Here is a 13,634-nt window from a genome sequence, read left to right as displayed (position 1 = left end):
CTTTGATCAGTACTAATTTGATCAGTAAAAAGGCTCCAATAATAATCAATTTCATTTTTATTGCACTTAAATTTTTGACACCTGCACATTAGTACAGGTTTTAAACAAGTGACAATGAGTAAATATGATCAAGGCTCAACTCTATAGAGCTTTGACAAAGCTAATTAAAACTAACAAATATCAATTGGGAGCAAGAAAAGTTTCCTGCTGAATTGCAGCTACAGAGAAAAATGACAGAGATCTTATTTGCCCTTCTTTGCACTATGGCCAGGACGACATTTTCAGGCCAAATCTCGAAAATAGCAACACTTGACCCAGATTTGAAATGTACAACCCTCAGAAAAGGGCAGAACAGTGAGCTTCATGCCATTTTTTTCATGCAGCAAGCAGAGCCCATTTTGCCAGATTTTATTCTTCACAGGGGCAGCAAAGTCTAAAAACACAAATTGCCACGATCTCTAAGATCTAAGAGCTTGAGAAAGTATTACGAAGCAAAAGTTGTACAAAATTGAGTATATAAGATCATTTGTGGCATTTCTTAGTACCTAAAGCTGCCCCACCAACACCCTTATTCCTCCTCAAGGTATTGGGAATGGGACGCTGCCAGAAGGGCAGCCCCAATGCCTGATCCATCATTTGAGTGCTCAACTACAACGGTTTCAGCGACTTCATCACCTAGTAGCTCCTTTAAAGAGTCCTCCATGCACTCCCGGAATTTGGCGTAGTGCTCAAACAACCCTCCGTCTAATGCAATCACAGACTTCTGATTTTCACCTTGCTTCAATGTGTCTCTCCCTAGTTTCTTAATAATTCCCAAAATCCCAGCTGCAGAAAGGCAGGCCCCACGAGAAGCAATGACGTCACAAACATCAACTATAATCTTTCTCACCTTCAATGATGAACTTGGTATCTGTGATGGAAGAAGAAGAAGAAGCATATTATGGCGTGCAGCATTACTAGCATATAAGCAACTTTCAATTCTCAGCAATAATGACTAAATATTTAGACAAAAGAACCAAGCCATTCAGTGGATCCATAACATTTAGAAAAAAAAAAAAAAAAAAAAAAAAAAAAATCAATATTGAAATGTTCACTAACAAACTCAAGGACAGGGACATTTCCAAGCAAATAAATAGAACAACGCTAAAAAGGTCAAGGAGATGCAAGCAGTGGCCAAAGTGCATTACCCCTAGCACGTCCTTCAGTTTGCTTGCAACAACTTTAAGATCAGGGGATGTATCATGATGCATGGCGGACATGTCTGGTGTCCTGCCAAAATAAAGAGAGTAATAACGATTCAAACATATGAGGTAAAAGTCGGGGATAATTTCTTGTCAACAACAACAAAATTGATTCATGAATCATGATGACAATATATACAGTTAAAAGTCGCTATATATTAGAAATTTGATTGTGCCAGCTGTAAGTTATATTATAAATGTATGTCTCCTAGGTTTCATCATTTTTAAAATTGGACCAACTTGGTGGGGAGTATGTTAGTACAAATACAATATTTGTTTTCTTCTTCGTTAAGATCTTACAAATGTGATGATGCCCAAGTTAGTGGAATAACAATCACTACGAAGAAAAGGATCAAAAAAGGGAAGAGTTGGTGGGGGAACAGCCAAGGTCTTACAACATCAATTAAATTTGGCAAGCCAGATAGTCATATTATCTGTTATCACATAGGTAGAAAGAATGAGGAATGAATTGTTTCTTTTAATAATTTCTCTTGCTTTTTAAGCACTAAAATTGAAGTAAAATTGTTGAAGTCAGAACTCACGACTACTTTGTTCCCTAAAGATTGTTGATTAAAGTCTAGAGTTTTGTGCTACAAAGTAAGAAGATTTGATAAACTTTCAAATATTGAAAGGTACTAACATTTATGTTTGGTAGCTTAGCAGTCACTATTATGGCTATTGTGCAAAAAAAAAATTGATGGGTTCCAAACACATGCCAAATCCACATATAGTAGCTTATTTAATACATTAACAAGCAAATTTTTATTGATACTCCATACTAAACCCAACAAGGGACTAGAAAATGTACCTTAAGATGAATGGAGTACTCAATTTTGGTGGGACTGTATCACCAAAAAGGCCGGCCTCATCCGCCATCCTATACAAGACTCTTCGCACAATCTCCCCCAAGTACATTCCAGATATCAATTTCTCATATATCTGTCAGACTCAGAGATAATGGTTATTGTTTGCAGTTGGAAAGTTAGAAAGTCGGGAACAAAATGAAAGGAAAACTACAGAAATCTCACCTGTTCACCAGGATTCAAACTTTCTTCATCTAGTGCTATGTCATATTCGGTCAAAGGCAAATGTGATGAACGGAAATTGCCCCACTCCATGTTAATAACCTATAGACAAAGTACAACAAAATGCCTGAATGTTTAAAGTTGAGAATCACACAAAAGTATCTTGCAACTCCTTGTGAGAGGATTAGCCAAAAGAAATAAAGAGAAGACAACCAGAAAAAAGATGGTAAATTTGGATGTTGAAAAAAAATAGGATAGCGTAAAAGCCTAACCATCTCCCCTGATTTGGGCAAAGAGCCATGCCACTTGGGAATTGCACTAGCACGTTCAACATAAGCTGCATTTGTTCCAGTACCCAATATAACAGCAGCAATCACATCTTCTTTATGGTATCTACCTCCAGCTAAGGTTCCAACTGTATCATTGACCTAAACCATAATTGAAGGTAAAAAGTAAGAAGACTGAGTAGGATTTACATACAAAGGTTTGTCAAATGGCATTGTAAAAAGTACTTTAATAATCAAGGGAAATATCAAGCTGAAAACTTACCAAAGCTGTCACACGCATATCTACACCCTTTCTTTGCATGGCTTTGGTTAATTCTGCCACCACATCTTCACCAACCTATGTGATATCCCCCAGGAAGAACGAATAAGCAACCATGGAAAATCAATAAATACATTATCGCAACTCAAGTAATGTGATGGACTTAAAAATCACAGAAAATTTTCAGAACATTTGTGTATAATTTAGTTGAACTAAAAAAAAAAAATGAACGCAATATCCTCAACAGCAGCAGTTCTCAAACATATAGGTGCCTTAGATATTTGCCAGCAGAAAGGAATTAGCGTAGTGTATTAGTCTTATGGTTGTTACCAGAGATGGAAAATTGGAACTTCCGTATTTATAATACTGACTTAAGAAACAAATCTACTGATTCTGGGATTTCAAAATCAAAGAAGAAAAGTAATTGTAGTGCAATAATGCAATTTGGCAAGTATGCAGCAATCATAGATTTAAAAAAAATAGCTCTATCTTCACAACCATCCCTGATCGGCCTGATGAGAGCCAGTACAAAGATTGTCAGAAAATTTATTGAGTGAGTGTTTCCACAGGCTACTGTATCCTAATTGACCGAATGATGTTTAGCAGTAAAAAATAAATCAACTGAAATCTGAACACGACAACACTCTCTCCGCGCTGACTGAACTTTAGTTTACCCCACTTTTAAGAGTCCTCCAATTGCTAGTCTAAGTTAATTCACAAGTTAAACATTTATGTCCAGTTAGATTATAAAAAATTTGGGGATAATTTTCAGGTACCGATCATGAATGCAGGTTTTGAAAAGAGAGAGAGAGACAGACAGACTAACCGCATCTTCTATTTTAAAACCCTTGGTCCATCTTATAAGGGTCCCTGATGCAATCGATGTCTGCTTTACTGGAAAAGAGAAGGTAAATCCCAACTCTCTCTGCTTATTGGGTTCAGGATGTAGGCCTTCACCTTCCGTTGCAACAAATTTAGCAAGGGCCTCAGCTATGTAGTCAAACAGTTGCTGAAATCACCACATTTTACAAACTTTAGACAGAAATCAAGGAGGGAATGGTTAAATAGTTTATGTATGAGCTAAATCAACTTACTTCTGATGTCCCAACCATCAACTCAGGTGGGATTGAAACTTCGTCAAATTCTTGTTGGACAACACGATGTTCTTTGCCACCCAACTTCACTCGAAGCACTCGGAAGTTGGTGCCACCAAGATCTAATGCATAAAATAATCCATGCTCGTCCCTAGAGAAAGGAAGACCAGACATTAGGGGATTAGACCATGTCTTGGCCAAACACAAAAAACACAGAACAAAAACATTTCAGATTAGCTGTTGACTCAAACCTTAACCCAGGAATGAGCAAACCCAATAATCATATACTAGAAAAGAGCTCTATGAAAAGAATAAATCACAAACAGGGTTTGAATTTGAAAACATAGTTCAAACCTATATTGACAAAGAGAAACAACAGTTCTCAGCTTACAATTGGATACAATCATTCTAACAGTACTGCCTTCTGAATGTACACAGCTTGTATTATCAATGTTACTCATGCATGCATGATTGAAAGTTTGAAACCCAACATCCCCATTCCAATAAAGCTACCCACTAGAATTCCATGGCTTGCATAGTTTTTAATATGCAAGCCCATCTTTCGCACAAGTGGTTGACAAATAAAGGTTATGCAAGGTAGGGAATAGAAGTGATTTAGTGAACCACTTGACCAATTCAATTTCACATATATCTATTTTTGTAAATGATCCCCCTCGGAAAAGTATTTCCTTCTAATCGAGCAATCTAAACCTATTCTTAACAACAACAATTTAAGAAGAATCCTCCCCTTTACTTTAGAATAATACACCATGTTAACCTCCTCATCACAATCCTAAAAGAAATTGTCTTTATGCTTAAAAATGATCCCATAATTATATCCAGATAATCTCTTTTATCGCTTGGCACCATAACCATCCGCTTAGATAATTTTAAGGCGGTTGTTGTAAATCCCCAAGCCATAACCACTTTAAAAGTAGGCACAAGTTGTTGCAAGATTCTTCCTTTATTCCTTAATACATTTATTTTCAGGTACGCTCACATATTGGGAAGTTGCATTGCATTAATGTTTTAATCTACCAAGTAATAATGCATTGTTGTTTAAGTGAAAAATAAAATGAAATAAGAAAAAATAGATGTTCACCTAATAAGAAATGGTGAGAATAGACAACCATAACACTCTTCCACTAACCCAAATGAATATACTATGGAAGTGGGGACAAAAAAAAAAAAAAAAAAAAAAAAAAAAAAAAAAAAAAAGGAGACAATTTCAACTACTCCATACATATATAAAAAAGCTGAACTTTTGGGACATCCAAATTATTTTGTTAAAAAAACCTTCTTTTAAGAAAAGAGCACGTAAAAGTTCTACATTAATACTAAACAAGTAAATCACTTGTGAAACTAAAGAAACTGCTGTAGCATAGTTCAGCAACTATTAACAAGGATCACAATATGTGACAAACTTTTTGAAGTTCATCTCTATGAAAACGGAAGCTACTGTAGATTCAACGGCGTATAGAAACTGTTGAGCTCGTCTATATAGGATTATAGATGAACACTCTATCAGATGCTGACCTGACATGATACAGCTACGGAATTTAAAGCATTGACTTACAATTTCGTATGCCTAACAACATACACTTGATAAAATTTATTGTCTTTGCTACTCAAATGACATCCCACCTATTCTCCCCAAAATCTACCCTCTACAACTTAGCAAGCCAATTCATATCACCAATCATAACGCTTGATCACGAAGAAATCACAACTCAGGTAACCAATAATAAGCAACATAGCAATCAGGAGTGAAAAACAAGTAAAGCAAACTTCCAAAAGAAGCCAATTTTATATCTTTTCTTCGCCAATTGATGGACCAGAGGCAGCAAATAAACAACCTGGAACCGTAGTGGGGTAAGTCTTCACGGCAGGGGGAAAGGTGACACCTTTTCCCCGCGGGAGTATTGACACCATTCACACTAGTCATTGATTAGCCAACAATCCTCAAACCAATATTGAAATCCACATAATTTACATCTACCAAGCATTTCCAACAATAAAATTCACAAAAGAAAACTCACAAAAATAGATCAATTACTCAATCAAACCAACAATAATCCTCCATTAAACAACTAACAACCCCAATTAGCTAAACACAACCCTCAAAACAATCATAACATTAAAAAAAAAATCAAATTAATTGCCAAATCCTATAACAAATAATTAGACCATTAAAAAGTAAAACAAACAACTCAAAACCCACTAAATTTATTACATCCAAAAAACAAAAACAAAACAACCCATTAAACATAATCAATCAAAAACACAATCTCAACCAAAAAAAATTAAAGAAAATCAAATCAAATCAAAAGACGAACCCGGTAGGAAGATTATCAACATAGCTGATGAGCATCTTAAGCTTAGAACCACCTTCAGATGCAAGACCAGCATGCATCTCAACAGTCATAGCATCAGCAACCTGTCTAAGCTTACCCAAAGGGGTCCCACACTTGTCATCAAGCTCCTTAAGTATAGCCATTACACGACTCCACTTTCTTGTACTCTTCATCCTTTGTCGAACCACCACCGCCGCCGCCACACACACCGCCGCCGCACCTATCACCGCCACCCCCACCGCTGCTTTCCTCATTTTTTCTCTCTCTAAACTTCACTGAATTTGATGGGTGTTGTACAATTAAATTACTTTTTTTCTCTAAATTACAACAATGGATATAAATTGGATTAATTTTAATTGGGCATGTTGGAAAATTGGGTTTCTTTCTTTCTTCTCAAGATGCAATCTTGATGAATGAGAAATGGATGAGAGAGAAAATGAGATGAGTAGATCCGGGTAAAATTGATTGGGAAATTCAGATGATTATTTTTTTTTTTTAATTTTTTTTTTTGGAGGGACCGATTTAACCGGAGCTTTGCCTTGAGGTGGTCTTAACTTTTAGCTCTTTATTTAGTATTTATAAATGGAATTTTCCTTTAATTTTTGTATTTTTTTGGGAGATTTTTGAGAAAAAAGTGTGTTTTTTTTTCCCTTTGTAGAGGATGATTCATGAATCATGATGCCTAAATGGCGTTTTTATACTACTACGTGTGAGTGAGAAGTGTTTTGTCATTTATCTACTAGATTATGACTAATATGCTTTATCTCGAATTTAAGATAGAACAAACAACAAAAGTATTAGTTGATTCAAAGTAGTTGTTGGGTTTAAAAGTTATATGTAACCAAAAACTTAAACTTACTTCATCGATTTATTCAATTGACTTTTGCAATATCTCACATGTTCTACTTTAATTAAAATAATTGATTTTTTTTTTCAAGGAGAAGAAAATTAGCCATGTAAGATTATTCTTTGCTTCGTATTATGTTAGAAATATTTACTTATTGAAAATTTTATAAAGCATTAATGATTCCCTTATGATCTACTTCGTATTATATAGAGATGATAAGTTTAGTTTTCATTCAACTCGAATCTTAGAATATTAATAAGTACCATAAGAGTCTAAGGCTATGCTAAATATAATTTATTTTGTTTGACCTTAGTATATATATACTTATTTGAACTTGTCTAAAAAATAATTATTTTGTGTGAAATAATTCAAAATAAGTCGAGCAAAACATGACTTAACGACATCAGAGAATTTGAAGATAAAGAAAGGAGGAGAATGATGGATAGATGAAATAGGAATCTCATTTCATTTCCCTTTTAATAAACCATGTCTTTTCAAAAGTTAAATATAAATCCAAGTTCACTCTTCTCTAGCTCTCTCCCCTTCATTTACCTTTATTTTCATTGTCTTTCATAGTTTCATGAGAGTTTCATCCCCTTAAGTCTTTTATTATTGTTATCCAAACACACTATTAAAATTTATAAGGCCAAAAGTTTCGATAAGCTTTGGTGTTGGATTTTTGTACACCCCGCTTTTTACACCTCTAACAAAAACAACATTATATAATTACCTCTCATAAAAGAAACAATGATAAGTTTAGGAAGATTAAGTTCGTATGAGAGTTGATAAGTTTAAATAAGATTTCAGAAAAAATAAGTTCAGAAAAATAAGTTCAAATAAAAGTTAATAAGTATAAATAAATTAGGTAAGATAAGTTTTAATAAATGAAAATCTAGTAAATAAAAACAACCCTTAATTTTTCTTTATTTTATAACTTTTGACAAGTTTGATTGCAATCCTGAGCAAAGATGAACCATTGTTTCTTAGAAAAAATGATAAGCAAAAAAAAAATCAGATCTTGTGCAGTCCATAGCCACAATTTATCACATCAATATTGACAATTACCTATTTTTTTGTAAAAGCATAGCAATATAGCATTGAATGATAATATGATAATACATCACATCATCAAAACAATTGGAATTAAACTTGGACCCACCTATTTTCCACTAGGACAGTTAAGAAAAACATAGTCTTATGTTTTGCCATACAATGGGAGGAAATTAGAGAAAAGAAAATAAATGGATTTATTAAAAAAAAATAAAAATTGAGTGGTCCAAAAGAGGATATTTGGGGAATCTGATTGATTTTTGATTTCAAGACAAATTGATGATGAAATTTGGCACATGTAACGAAAAGAACATGTAAGCTACCACCACATCAATCATCCATCAAGGAAAAATATCAAATTTCATGCAAAAATATCGAATTGGAAGCTTTATACATTCAACAAATATTCATTTGCCCATGAGGTGCCCATTTCTTGGGCCTTCTTTTACAATAATCCTGATGGGCTGAAACCAGCCCACATACCGGGTGTCGCCACGTCGAAAGGGTTTCCTCTTCATTCCATAATCTACCTGTGTAGACAGTAGAGTATGTTTGGTTTAGAGCAGCAAGTTGAGCATTCTAGGAAGAGATGAATTGATTTCATAGGACAGTCTGCTTCTTATGATCATTATGTATCGATAACTCGATAAGGCCTACAGCATAGCACAGAGGCACTAGTCTTATAATGATGCAACTTGTAAGCAACAAGACAATGTGTTATAGGGATTAAGAATATACAACACCTTCAATTGGATTGGTAATATGACAGAATCATCCAGAAAGTTCTGCGCGAGTTGGTATAACTGGAATCAGAAAGTTTCCGAATGGTGAATCAAATATCCGGAAATTTGCAGTGCAGCCCTCTTGCTGTGCTTGTGCTACAGCATGATTTCTCGCCTGCAGAATGCTGAGTGGGTTTACAGCAGCCTACATAAACAGTCACAGAACAAAGTGAATCATTGCACGTTATCAAAATAATTAAGACATGACGAACAATTTCTATGACAATAGAAAGTCCAATTTTTTTTCCATGAACTTAAAATAGCATAATGGTCCACATACCAATTAATTAGCATGATAAAAATTGTCAATTACAATATAAAGTCCAAATTGTTTTCAGGAGCTTAAATTAGCATATTTGGTCCACATACCATTGAACTATCTTTAGATAATGCTTCTTTTGCTGCAGGGGATGGATTTATGACCCTGCAGTAATATTCAAACAGAATTAGAAAATGAATGACATAGCTTTCGTTTTTCATAGCACAAATCCCTCTCTAGTGCAAAGAAGCACGGATTTTCTAAGAGGGAAGGTGCAATTGCTTTCCTTGAGCATTAATCAAGTCACTCATTATTCAAAGACTGATGATAGTTTTGCCTGCATTAATCCTCATTTATGTTTTCTACTTCAAGAAGGAAAAAAGCAAGTAGCCTACGATAGTGTGAGGATCTTGCCTATACAGCAAAGTGACAAACAGGAATATGACATCATTTTCAAAATCATTTCAAATGAAAGCCAAGACTACAAATTTAGTCCAGCTTAAGGTAATTAGTGTGATAGTGTGTAGCAGGCCCTAATACAGATCCGCATTAAAGTCGGATAATTAATGACCCTTAGGATGTGCAGGAATCTAATCCAACTAAACTCCTTTTTCAAACATGGCTTTAAGCTCCTTTAATTAGCACTAGACCTGGTTATTGGGTGGGTCGGGTCAGGGTCGGTGCGGGTCGGTTGCGGGTCAGGGTCAAAGAGGGTCACATTTTATAGGGTCAATATAGGGTCGGGCCAATGCGGGTCGCGGGTCGATAATGGGCGGGCCTACAAAATATCAATTAAAATAAATATTGGACAAAGCCATTATTAAATACATATGAATACAAATTAATCTATACAATTATTTTTACATTATGTATTTTCTTTATCAACTAAATTGGAAAAACATGTTGGCCCTATATTGACCCTACCCAATAAGGGCCTTGTCCATTAATAGCCCTGTCCATTAAAAGCCCTATAAGCTTGGCCCTGACCCTATTATCATTGGACTACCCTGTCCAATAACCACCTCTAATTAGCACTATTATGAGTTCTAGTCCAGGCTATAATTGAAAAATACTCAAGAGATGTACTACATGGATGATCAATAGAATTGGGAGACCTTTGAAATCTGAATTTCTTTTCAATAAGATCTTCTAGACCATAGGTCAGATAAAAGAATGCAGTGCTTGTCTTAACAAGGAAGACAGCCTTCCATGCAAATAGGTTTGGTTAGGAAGGTCTTCATACACAGAGCCTCACATAGTCACATGGTAAATTCTTAGGGGAGGTGCTGGTATTTCATCATAGTTTTCATTGTTATATTTTCCTCAGTCCAAAGAAATTAGGATCTCAAGTTCTTATGGCATACTGAGTGAAATTTTCATTTTTGATTTTGTGTATAGGATGTCTGCAGCAAGACTTGGAGTTCATCAATCTTATGTCATAATTGTTTTTGTTCTGCCTGAAATCTAATGACAAATACATTGGATCCTCATTTGTTTCGAATTTTTGAGTACCATTTCGAGTATTTAGGCAGTTCTGCAACATAATGCAATGACAGGCCAACACAATTTCTTTTCTACTAAGGTGAAAACGGGGCAGAAGAGGGGTGCAAATCAAAGGTCAGTATCTCTGCCTCAAGGTTCATAAAGTAAGCATGATTTCCAAGCAGAAGACAAAAGATGAGGGCTAATCTCTTAAAACAATTCCCTTCTTCCAGATCAAGAAAGTGGAAAAAGGAAATGAGATTGAAAGCCAAAAGAAAAGAACAGGATACATTCTCACCACAGTGTCAATACTTAATATCTCAATATAAAAAACACTATCTGAAGCATTTCCCGTTTATAGTCCTGTTAGCCCATTCTTTCAAGTAAAATTGACTACCCTGTTCTGGCTGGTGATAGTACACAGAAGGCATTTACGATAATGAATCATATAGTTTACGAATCACGCGGATGTCTAGTAACTAAGGTAACTGCAAAGCACTTCATGATAACTTGACGATTCTAATATTTGCTGAACCCACAGTCTCCCTCCTGGCCCTCCAGAGAAAGAGCAAGAAAAACAATTAACCAAAAAGAAGATTGCAGAAGAGATTGTATGAAAAACAATTAACTTAACCAAAAAGAAGATTGCAGAAGAGATTGTATGTAGACATAGAATTAATAAATCATATTTTACAGGGCTTTTAGATCAAGAATGACATTGCAACTCTTATACCAGTTAAATTGGCAGCTCAGCCCTATATCAAGCTTTCCTTTGAAAGTCTTCGCAGTTATTGAAATCAAAGTTGAAAATAATTTGTGATAAGGACTGAAAATTAATACTAGAATTACAAAGAGTAGGCCAATAAGTGCAGTTGAACTATAGAATAAGAGGACAAGTTGTCCTTGATCAGAAAGAACTCCTACAAAATAACCCAATTCCTTTGAATTCCAAAATAGCCTGATTGTAAGAAGCCCCAGCTCCCCTATACCCCATAAGGAGGCTAGATAAGTTACCCTATCCCACGGTGGCTCCCAAAAATATAAATGAACTCCAATACTCCATTCTACCCAACGATAACTGAATATCGTATAATCAACATAAATCTAGTACCACCAAAGCACTATAGCAAATTAGCAACTTTTTCAAAATATTATAGGAAAACCCAGAAAATCCATACCAAGCAAAGAAAATTCATCCAAAGATTACCTGTCACCAACAATGAAGAAAACATTCAAGCGTAGCCACTAGAAAGCCAAACAATTATCTAACAACATAGCCAACCAACTCGGTCTTTACTTTTGGAACAAATCACTATTTCCAATACTATCAAACTTGGAGACTATAAACTTTACTCATCGACAATCCTTGTCCTTAAGCCTGAGTAACAATGCACCAAATCTATAGAACAATGATTTCTCCTACAATAATTATCGATTAAGATTTTAAAATATGCTCCTTAGCATGATAGCAACATCACCAAAGCTAGTCTCCAATCCAATTATCCAAGTCTCTGATTAATTTAGGAAATTAGTTAAATTCTAGTCAATGGCATACGAAAACCAGATGCACGATTCAAAAACATCAACTCGACAGACCGACCAAATTTAACTTACACCATATCAACTCCTGATCTAAATTGTACCTAAATTGAAGAAATCATCCCCTTTGCTTTCCTCCCTACTCCCCCAACTTTTTCCAATGAAAAAATCTATTCACTTAAAACTTTATTACATGCATACCAGATCAACTCTTGTCATAGTTATTAAGAAGAATGAAACAATTCTATCTTCAAAGACATTCCAAACTATATCAACAAAACCAACAAAATATTGCTTGTTGTTCATTTCTGGAAAAGTTCAGGTTCTTCAGTTAATTTTCAACACCCAAACCAATTTCTTTCCAAACCCTTAAATTAATTTACATAAACTACTCATTTAAACAAAAAATTGATTAAAAAAAAAAAAAATCATCTATGATATTCCTCGCAAATTATGGTCCAAGAAACAATCTTTGTCACTATGATACTACAACAATTTTTCGCAGATATTAAGAAATCAACAGCAATGAATTGAAAGCAACAGAGAGATAGAGAAGGGTTACCTTCGAGGTGGCGGGTTGATCTTCCTTTTCTTCAATTCGGACTCCATTGCCTTCCCTCAAGCAGTAGGAACTCAGGACGAGTGAAAAACTACCTCCTCCACCGTATAATCTACTTTCGGCTAAAATTTGGGTCTCATAGTCATCAGTCGTTACTCCCTCCGTGTTTTTTAAGTGATACATTTTTCATTTTCGGCCGTGTTTTTTTAAGTGATACATTTCCTTTTTTGGCAAAACAATACATTAAAATATTATATCTCTCTCCTCTCATGGCCCCCACCCAAACCCACTACTACTTTTTTATTATATATTTCCTCTCACATTCATTACTTTTCAATAAACTATTAACCTCACTATCTTTCTTTAACAATTTTTTAATACTCCACTACCCCACTTACCTCTTATTTTATTTAAGTCAATTAAATTGCCTAAAACTATGTGCCGGTCAATATGTATCACTTAAAAAAACACAGAGGGAGTAGTAGAAACAAAATTTATTTATCAAAGGGCAAAATTGTTAATAAATCAACAATTTTGTATTAAATTTGGATCTTACTGTTGTTGATTTATTTACGAAAATGTGACTGGACATATATGTTATTTTAGTTACCATTTTGCCATTTGTTTATCAAATTGATTAACCGGGACTACCTCATTAAAAACGGACCCGATATATTTATAATCTGACAAAAATTATACTGATTAGAAAATAAATTATATATTCATCATTTCAAATTTCAATGCACATAGATGGATCAATAAAGATTGTTGTTGCCCGCTTTTGGGTGAAAACAATAACAAATCTACGGAGCATTTTATAAAAGGGAAATAAATAAATAAATAAATGTTAAAAAGA

The 13,634-nt window shown here is 34.7% G+C and overlaps 1 protein-coding gene and 1 long non-coding RNA gene across 3 annotated transcripts; both read right to left on the bottom strand.

Annotated features, from left to right (window-relative positions):
* Window positions 1–39: 39 nt before the first annotated feature.
* Window positions 40–6,915, bottom strand: LOC145635532 (hexokinase-1-like). Its single transcript, XM_081686832.1, has 9 exons — window positions 6,243–6,915; window positions 3,907–4,057; window positions 3,639–3,821; window positions 2,816–2,890; window positions 2,539–2,694; window positions 2,270–2,368; window positions 2,050–2,180; window positions 1,188–1,269; window positions 40–910 (listed from the first exon to the last, which is right to left on the bottom strand). Exons 1-9 carry the CDS (start codon window positions 6,512–6,514, stop codon window positions 569–571), a joined length of 1,491 nt encoding a protein of 496 aa, XP_081542958.1. The 5' UTR covers window positions 6,515–6,915; the 3' UTR covers window positions 40–568.
* Window positions 6,916–8,494: 1,579 nt separating this feature from the next.
* Window positions 8,495–12,926, bottom strand: LOC145634227 (uncharacterized). 2 transcript variants are annotated; one of them, XR_014113382.1, is made up of 4 exons: window positions 12,782–12,925; window positions 9,309–9,363; window positions 8,901–9,084; window positions 8,495–8,687 (listed from the first exon to the last, which is right to left on the bottom strand). It is a non-coding gene; the product is annotated as an uncharacterized LOC145634227 (long non-coding RNA). The 2 variants fall into 2 exon arrangements; XR_014113383.1 differs by having other exon boundaries at window positions 8,673–8,810; window positions 12,782–12,926.
* Between the last annotated feature and the right edge of the window lie 708 nt (window positions 12,927–13,634).

The sequence above is a fragment of the Chenopodium album genome, chromosome 6, assembly GCF_948465745.1.
Source record: "Chenopodium album chromosome 6, dcCheAlbu1.1, whole genome shotgun sequence".
Taxonomy (NCBI): Eukaryota; Viridiplantae; Streptophyta; class Magnoliopsida; order Caryophyllales; family Amaranthaceae; genus Chenopodium; species Chenopodium album.
This window is presented reverse-complemented; position numbering and strand designations above follow the sequence as displayed.